The 9,794-nt window shown below is 33.4% G+C and overlaps 1 protein-coding gene across 1 annotated transcript; it reads right to left on the bottom strand.

Moving 5' to 3' along the window:
- Nucleotides 1-4,540: 4,540 nt before the first annotated feature.
- Nucleotides 4,541-5,854, bottom strand: LOC132048189 (ethylene-response factor C3). The gene has a single exon (XM_059439096.1). The coding sequence runs from the start codon at nucleotides 5,632-5,634 to the stop codon at nucleotides 4,840-4,842; it is 795 nt and encodes a 264-aa protein (XP_059295079.1). The 5' UTR covers nucleotides 5,635-5,854; the 3' UTR covers nucleotides 4,541-4,839.
- Nucleotides 5,855-9,794: the final 3,940 nt, after the last annotated feature.

Here is a 9,794-nt window from a genome sequence, read left to right as displayed (position 1 = left end):
TTAATTTTGTTGCTATAGTATTGATTGTTGTTGCAAAACGTGCTTTTGGCTACTATAAAAAAGTTGTTGCAAGTCGTTGCAATAACAGCCGATGGGAAAAGTTTATGCAACAACAAAAAAAATATTGTTGCCAAAAGTATTTTTTGCAACAGTATTCTATCTATGACAAAAAAATATTTTTGTTGACAAATGTCCTTTTTTTTTTTTTTTGTTTTTTGGTAGTGCCTTTATTATTATTACTTCATTGTTAAAAAAAATGGGTCAGAAAGACTACCTAAGCAGTCAACTCTTACTCCTTCATTTTTGTTCTCTTTTCCTCATTTTGACCGTGAATAACGGAGTTTTGGAAAAGGCAAGAACAGCGTTTTATAGTTCACTATAACTAGTTATACAACTAAGACAATTACTCCCTCCGTTCACTTTTACTTTTTCACGCTATTTAAGAAATAATAAATAAAGTGTATAATTTACCAATGTACCCATATTAATTGGTGCATATTTTTATTGGATTTGAAAAATGATTTGAAGTGAACATTTAATACTATGGGTAAAACAGAAAAAATAAATTGTCTTTTCTTGATATGCTAAAAGTGATAAGTAAAAGTGAAAATCTATTTTTAGAATACTGGACAAGTAAAAATGAACAGAGAGAGTATATTACAACTATATATAAGAGGGAATAAGTAAGTTTTGTAGCCCTCACATATTCTTCGGTCCTATGAGCTTTTTCCCTACATTTTTTGACCTCGTTTATTTTCTTATGACTATTCCCACTTGGATCTTTGTTATTTGACTACATGACACTAGATATAGTATAATTTTTTGTGGATTTTTTTTTTTTTTTTTTTTTTAACTTTTTCCTTATACTAAAAATAAAATTTTCTTTTTACTTGTCTATTTTAGTAAATCACGAAAAAATTATTAACTTCTTCCTATATTACTCTTATCATTAAGTAACTACATAAAGTATCAACAGTCAAGCTTAAATTTTCAAAGCATAATTAATAGCGGTAATTTAGTAGTATGTTTTACTCCTAATAGAGAATTTGTTAAGGGAGGTGCAAAGTCACCAAGAGACGAGTAAAAAGGAATCGCAGGAGTCCCTTTTACTCCATCCGTTTCATTTTACTTGGCTCTTATACTAAAAATAGATTTTCTTTTTTACTTGTTCATTTTAGCAATTCAAGATAGATTTATTATTATTTTCTTTTAATATTACCTTCATCATTAAGTAACTATATAAACTAATCGTAATCAAACTTCTATTTTCAAAGCATAATTAATATGGAAAATAAAATAATAAATAGCTTCTTAAGGGAAGTGTCAATATGTCAACAAGGGCGAAGTAAAATGAAACGATGGGAGTACATTATTTGTTATACATTCTGGTAAAATTATGCAACTTTGGTTCACAGTTTTACAATCATAACATTTATTAGATCTTACTAATTAGTATGTTATATTCTTCTCTTTGGGCGTGTTTGGTATCAGAAAAATATTTTTCAAGAAAATATTATTTTAAAAATATTTTTCAGAAAGATAAGTGTGCTTTTACCTATTTTCTTGTGATGTAAAAATACGTAGTGGCTCATCATGAGAACCATCTTTTAATTCAGTTCAAACATACTTCAGAATCTATTGATATCATCAATCAGTCACATATGTCATCACATAATCGACTAAGTACTCATCACACAACATCGGTAAGATGAGGTGTATTTGAGGGCTGAAAGGACACAACGAATGTGACATGCCACTGGAACATGATTTTTCTACTTCCACTAGGGAAGTCATTTTAAGAAATTTATTTCCAAAGTTTTGTTTTTTATGAATATCGAATCTTGTGTTTGTAACACCTCAGACCTTTAACTTAAGCTTTTATCATGATTCTAGACTTAGAAAAATCAGACAAAAGTGTTAGAGCTGGAAATTGGAATTTGCAGGTAAAGTGTGGGTCGTATTTCAAAGCACGAGATCCAAGTGCGGGACGCACTTAGAAGGACGGGACGTACCTGGTGCCCGCACTTCACCAGGGAAATTAGCTACTCATTGGAATTTGACATTCCAGGTACGAGCCACAAGGTATGGATCGTACTTCAAAGTACGGGACGTAATTGGCGGCCATACTTCGTCCGCTTCAGTGAACAGTATAAATACGCAGACCCAGCTTTATTTTCTTATTTTCAAATTCCTAAACCTTAGGACGACCTGCTCTCATTCTCCATCACCAAGAACACTACGGTAAGCAATCCTAGTCTATTCCAAATGGATTCTAACATATATCTATGAACATTAAGCAAGAATTCATTGTTCTTAACCTAGGGTTTTCAAGAAAATCCATATAAGGGTTCAAGATTTAGGCTTTTGGGATTCTTCTTAAAGTTCAGACCTTTCTTGCAAATTTTGGAGAATATTCAGGTATGTAGGGCTAACTATCTACGTTAGGGAATGTTCATGATTCTCCCTACGCCTCACTCTACATGTTTATTAGAAATTTGACTCAGAATACAGTTTAGCCCTAGTTTCTTGAATAGTTGTAGACCTGCTATCTTCTAGGGTTATAGTTTCATAATTCATTCATGGTGATCATTATGAATATCATGAACTCAGTACATAATCATTATAGACTTGTGTATTGACATCGCATGAGTCTCAGTCAGTGTATAATCAGATATTGTCTTAAGTTCCATAATCAGAAACAGTTATCATGCTATCAGCTAGGGCTACGTATCGGGTGGTTTGGTTTGGGTTTGAAAATTATCGGTTAAACTTATCGGTTATCGGTTTGTAGACATGTTAAACCGTTAAGATATCGGTTACTGGGTTATTGGTTAATCGATTTTTATCATTATCGGTTCAGTTATCGGTTTAACCGTTAAGATATCACACAAAAAAATTTCAAGAACAAAGAACCCATCTTCAAAGCAGAATCAGAAACGAATTAACGAGATGCAAAATGAATAAAGTAGCTACAAAAGAAAGTGTCTACAACAATTAGCTATAAAAATGTACCATTCAAAGAAATCAATTGCAGCTTTGCTCCATCAGAACTCACAAGGCACTATTAACCTACTGGTAAGAAAGTGTTAACTTGGTGGCAAGACTGTGGATCAATTTCGATCAATTGAAGCCATGCCAAAAAGATTACTTCTAATCCTTAGTCCCGGTGTTCATGACTAGAACTTTATCAGACTATTGAGGCATGTTAGTCCTTAGACTCATTGTACAAGCACTCCTTGCACCTACATTCACACTTACAAGTGATGGTGATTATACAATATACCAAGTTCCTCTTTAGGTAACAAAACTCATCCACACAGTTAAATTGAAAAGCATAGCTAGCTATAATAGGCATAGTAATTATACATGGAAGGGTTATATGGAATGTTGGACGGTGGACTCCACAAATTATATATGAAAGTTTATATATGGTACTAAGATAGTTGTAATTAAATAAATGGTTATCGGTTCACCCGTTAACAAAAGTGGTGAACTCGAGACCCGAACCGATACTCCAATAACTAGAGAACACCACCCGATACCCGAACCAATAACCCATTAACCCAAACCATTAAGCCAATAATCTAATAATCGGTTTGGGTTATTGGTTTAACCGTTAACATGCACAGCCCTACTATCAGCTATAGCCCAGTCTCAGTCTTGTAAATTGTTTAATGTTGAACACCTGTATTTGTATTTTGGGCCCTAGGCCACAGTTTATGCATATGTATTGCTTGGGCTTGAGGCCATAGTTTTTGTGCACATTTATTTGGGCCCTAGGCCACGGTTTATATTTACAGTTATACAGGTGATTCTTCATTCAGAACAGGGAGTACTTCAGATCCTCACCTTCTTGTTTAGTTCGCTTTTCAGTTTCAGTACTTACAATTCTTTCTTTCACTTTGCTTTACATACTAGTACAATTCAAATGTGCTGATGTCACTTTTTATTTGCTCGAGATGCAGGCGACGATATACAGGTTAACAATCCAGCTAACTAGGACTGCTCATCGTTTCAGTTGTTTGGTGAGCCCCAGTTCCTTCGGGGCGTTATCCTGTTTTCAGTCTTTTCAGTTTTTGACAGTTATCTTTTCAGTATTCTTTAGAGGCTTCATAGACATAGTCCAATCAGTCAAACATTAGCATACTTTGATGTGTTAGCCTTGATGGCAATTATTTCAGATGTTTTAGACTTAAATAGCATTTCCGCATTTTATACATTTCAGCGTACTTTTTAGTAAACCAACATGTGTTAGTCTTATTTCCTTATTTTAGCATGTTTTGATATCACATGTTGATTCAGCTAGCCTATGGGTTCGCTCGGTCACATGCAGTTAGGCACCGAGTGTCGTGTTACGCTTAGGCCATGGTTCGGGGCGTGACAACGTTTCTTTGTATTTGCTAATTCTTCTTCCAAACTTCCTTCCTCATAAATAATTTGATCTTTAAAATTTATTCAAATTATATGACTAAGAAACTTTAATAATTATGAAGACATACACACAAGACATGATAAATGTTTCACTAGATAAACTTAATTATGCAATAGAAAATGTGACACAAGTTATATTTTCTAAATTAAATTTACTACTCTTGTCTCATGAGTTTGGGGCCGGGCTTAGCACAGGCCTCATGCTACTAGTAGTAGGATAAACATACAAAAAAATATTGTATTTGCAACTCAACATTCATGAAAGATAATACGGTGATGACTAAAATCTAGTGGCAGATAATTTTGTACAAAATTATTCTACAAATAATTCCTCTACGTAACATCCAAGAATTTACCCTTACCCTGTATCTTCCCTAATATTGTATCTAAAACTTATTATTTCTTCTATCACAAAGAGGCTAATAAACTGTCCAAATAATCACTTCCAAGATCTTCAAACTCTAGGATATCCAAGTCACTGCCAAGATGCTCCTCCATGCTTCTCGTAATTCTCTTTTGCACAGGCAATTGATTAATTATATCCAAATCCTCATACATGTTCCAATCCCTAGATACTCTTTTCCTTGAATTATATGCACTACTCATTTGTGAAGCTGATGATGAAAAGGTCCATTCTTTTTCGTGAGGACAATTAGATATTCCCATAGATTGAGCAACATTTTCAAGAGGGAAATTCAAGTAGGCCTTGGGACCTCTAATTCTCAAAGCCGCCTTGTCATAAGCCATGGCAGCTTCTTCGGCAGTATTGAAAGTCCCCAGCCAAACCCTAGCTCCTTTTCTTGATGAATCCCTTATCTCCGCCGCGTATTTTCCCCATGGCCTCCTTCTTACCCCTCTATAATGCCGCGTATTAATTACCATCTTCTTCTTCTCAACTCTGACGACGTCTTCATCTTTGCTTGTTGGTTCGTCGTTTGAATTTTTGTTGTCATTAGGAGGCGCAATAATTCCATCAAGAATCTCCTCCCAAGTTTCAGCTCCCATTGTTATCCATCTCCCTAAGCTTGGCAACCTTTCAAGAATGGGAAGTTGTCCCCAATATTTTTCGGAACATTCACTTGTCACCCTTTGATCATTCTTGGATATGAAGTTTGCCCAAACATTCTCTAGTATCTCTTCACATGCTACTTCTTCTTGTTGGTTATTCTTTTCCACATGAGTCATCTTTAATGAATGTTGCATATGAATAATATTTGTAGAAATTAAACTACTTGAGGACTATTTATAATAAGAGAGTACTATATCTTATGTGCAAGGCTTCTCGTTTGGTGATGACTAGGAAATAACAGCTAAGCCAATGGTTTAATCTAATTGATGAATTGTAAGCCAGTAGGATACTTGTATTACAAACTATGATTAAGCTAAATTCAAGGATGATTACTAGAATTTAGACATGAAGAAAGGTGTTCACTTTAGTGTTTTTAATATTTTCTTGTTGAATGCTTTGGTTATGACTCATCATTTTGTATGTTGTTAGCTGGAAAACCTATCTTCTATTATTTATTCATCGTGAAATTCCTTTTTGACTAAATGATTAATGAGATAACAAGCAGGTGAAGAGTATGAGAAAACTTCTTCACGTCTCATTGTTTTGCTTTCTCGTCACTAGTTCCTTGAACTGCAACATTTTTGAGTTTATTTTCTTCTTTGAGATCGCAATAAGTCCACATCTAATTAAATTTGTTAAACTTCTTAGTTAAGGAAGGAATGTTCACATTGAAATTAAACCCTAAATTGATTTTAAAAGCTCCCCCAAAAAAGTAAGGACAAAAAGGGTAAAAACTTATCCTACGCTGATGTGTTTAACTATGCAAAATCATAGATGCATGGCATGTGTTTGAACAATACTTCTTTCACTAAATCATGGTTAATTATTTTATATTTTCACCTCATTAAATCACTTAATCATAATAAGTTAATATAATTTGGTATACTTCCGATATGGGCGAGTGTTTAACGAAAAAAAAATAGGGAGACAGGCATGAGTACAAAATCTTAGGAACTGTAATAACAAAGGGAGCATTTAATTTTTACCACAAAGAAAAAGAAACATCATGAGGAGGGAAATTTTCCAATTTTCATTTTTTTTACAATTTTCTTTTCCTCACTTAACTTGAAAGAACTAGAGATAATACCTTTGACATTTGTTTGAGTTGCTGGCTTGTCAAGATTTTTCTTGTGTATGGGCAGAAAAGCCATTTCTTGCGAAATACTCCTCAAATCAAAGAAGAAGTGACCCAAAAACTATTTTGTTTAGGGGAAAAAAAAGTTTATTTTAAAAGTTTATTCTTATTGCTTTCCCACAGCCTTAAAAGGTTAAAGGCGGTGTTCTTTCCAATAAATCCCATATCAATGTTTTAGAAATCTTATTATTTTACCTTTTTTTTAAGATTTTGTGTTCGTTTGGATTATACTACTGGTTTAGAATAATTGATAATGTTAGAATAAGAGCCCGTTTGGATTGGCTTATAAGTTGCCTATGTTCGTTTTCACTTTTTGAGTGTTTGGTACTAGAAGTTCATTTTTGCGCTTAAAATAAAGCCCAAAAATTAATTGGGTTTGTTTGGCTTAACTTATCTAAAGTTAGGCTGAAAGCTGACAAAAAAAAAAAAAGTTGGACTACACCAACTTATTTTTTTTTTTGGCTTATAAGCTGCTTTTTTTAAGCCCATCCAAACAGGCTCTAAATCACGCGGGGCAAAAACAACATTGTGTACCTTTTAGCGTCAGCGGAAGATCGTTGAACTCACCACCAAAAAATAACTCCAAGTCAAACTTCAATTCACTAGGAAACGAAGTTTAATTACCACAAACTAGATGTCTTTTCTTGTGTGTGTTTTTTGTGCGGAGAATGAGATAAAATTATCTCTATTGAGAAGGAGGAACTATGTTGCAGAGAAGTTACATTATAGTGGAAAACATATTCCCTTTATTTAAGCCAACCACAACTAGCCGGGTAGTTTTAGGATTGTAACTTCGTGTAACTTCCCTATAACTTATACTTTCTTAAGCTAAGCTCTGTTAGTTCACATGGGTGACCCATGACCCAATAACTAACAGATAACATCAAGTAATGAAAAGTATTCAAGCGTAGAGGTTAATTTTACAAATAATTAGCAATTAAAGTATGTGTATGGGTAAAAGTGTGATAGGTACTTTTTTTAATTATTGAAATGAACTTAAATCCCTTAAAGTTATCACAAAAAATATAAATGTAACAATTATTTGACTGTGCCCACATTGGGACCATAAATTTGGATTCGCGTTGGAAAGTCTCACATTAGGAGAATAAAACGCTCCCTAAGAAAGGCGACTTGGCACTAAGTATTAACTCGAGAAGCTTCGATTGAAAGATTTACTACCCCACCACAATCTTTGTTGGTGCCCCGTTGAAATCCTTATTCTTCATTTTATTGGTCATCCTCTTGATCTATTGGTTCAAGGGAAAGATTATACATGAAACACGGGATTTCAGAAACAAGCCACACGCTTCTCCTCGTAAAGAATAACTTAAGCAATTATGGAAGAGATCAGAAAGTAACACTTAATGGCAAAGCAAAATATTGAAAAGATGCTATTGCGGCTGTTAACATTCGATGTATTTTGATTAAAATAAGTTTTAATGTTAAGCAATTGATGCAGCAAATAAATATAAGGTTTTGACTATTACTAAGTCAACTTGCTTTCATTATACTAGTATTTTCCCCTTTATTTTCTTTTCATGTGTTATTCATTTCCTTGATGTTAGTACGATACTACTCATGGAGTTTTTGCTTACTTTTGCTTATACATGTTAATTTATCGGTGATCATTTTTTTATACTTGACTGAAATAAGATCTCCCGTTATCCAAGGACATTAAGCGTGGTCACCTAATGAATATGGCATCTAGCTCAAGCCGGACTATTTTTCGATTTGTGCTTAAAAAATGTCATCATCTCTCAGAAATATATCATGCTAATCTTCTTTGTGTAGTTTCGAATTTTATGAACTGATAATAAAAAGTAATTTTTACAACTATCTGTGTACTCTATTCAACTTGATATATTAGACTGTTCTTTTATTTTCTAAATTACAAAATTAGGCTTATTATAATTTATTGTCTCATGTTATTTAAACGTGATGATGTAAAATAACTACGGTCCAAAATAAAGTCCATCTCATATTGATTTTGAAAATAAGCCTACTCAGGTTATACATTCTGGATTTGCTCATCCATCTACATGTACAGTGTCTCATGTGTAAAATACATAAAATAAAAATAAGAGAGATTTGTCAGTGAAAATCTTTCCAAAAGTACAAGACAAATCAAAATGTAAGGATACGTGAGCGGAAGATCGAGACACAACTAAAGCGAGACAATGTTGATCATCCATTAATTCAACATATCAATATCAAGTTTCTTCCACTAAAGTAATGCGACAAGTTTGTAAGGGTCGTGAAATTGAGTAAACTACTACTATTTCTTAAGGCATTGTGTCGATTCAAATACCGCTACATAAATTTGAACCTCAATTAATACCAGGGCTAATATTAGCAACTTAACAAGTTATCATCAATTTCAATCAAACTCAATGATGAAATGGAATCCGCTTGACTACTACTCGACAACTTGTCCTTATCTCAAGCAGTTCATCCTTTACATTAGAATTCACGACTTTTGTAGCACAAAAAAAAAAAAAAAAAAAACCTTTATAGGTTTCACGCACGAATTTAGTGCGTGAAAGGACCAAACTGCAAAAAATAAACTTTGGCCCTTCACGCACGAAATTCGTGCGTGAAGGAGGCAACAAAAAGTCTCCCCCTCCTTCCCCACCACAGACCCGAACCTTTCACTTCACAAATCGCCATTAACGCCCCATTTCAAAGGTCTAGCCCCCAAAACGTTTTTTTTTTTCGTGTTGTTTTTCAATCCAAAAGTCAATATTCTTGGTATATTGAAGTGTAGTGAACAAGTTTCTAAGGTTAGATTTTTGGAATAGGCTCATTTTTTTCAAACTCAAAAACACCTTTATTCTAGGTATTTTACTACGAATTTTTTATTACATTGCTAAATATATTATTACCTTAGGTATGGGGGAGTGATCTGTGGTGGATTGCGCATTTTTTTTGTGCGTTTTTAAGCAAATCACCAACCTTCGCGATTGCCCCCCCCCCTCTTTTTTTTAAAAAATTTGTTTATCTATTGTTAATTAGTTAATTATTTATTTAGTATTTGTTAATTGTTCGATTATCGACTTAAGTATTTATTAATTGTTAGACTAGCTATTTCAATTGTTAGACTAGCTAATTATTTATTTAGTTTTTGTTAAGCCAATTGTTTATTTGTTAATAATTTCTTAA

The sequence above is a fragment of the Lycium ferocissimum genome, chromosome 2 (assembly GCF_029784015.1).
Source record: "Lycium ferocissimum isolate CSIRO_LF1 chromosome 2, AGI_CSIRO_Lferr_CH_V1, whole genome shotgun sequence".
In the NCBI taxonomy this organism is placed as follows: Eukaryota; Viridiplantae; Streptophyta; class Magnoliopsida; order Solanales; family Solanaceae; genus Lycium; species Lycium ferocissimum.
The sequence above is the reverse complement of the archived record's forward strand: the minus strand, read 5'-3'. Positions and strand labels throughout refer to the sequence as shown.

Bases quoted from the DNA above. Each gene is read 5' to 3' on its own strand.
- LOC132048189 (XM_059439096.1), bottom strand. From the start codon at position 5,634: ATGCAACATTCATTAAAGATGACTCATGTGGAAAAGAATAACCAACAA.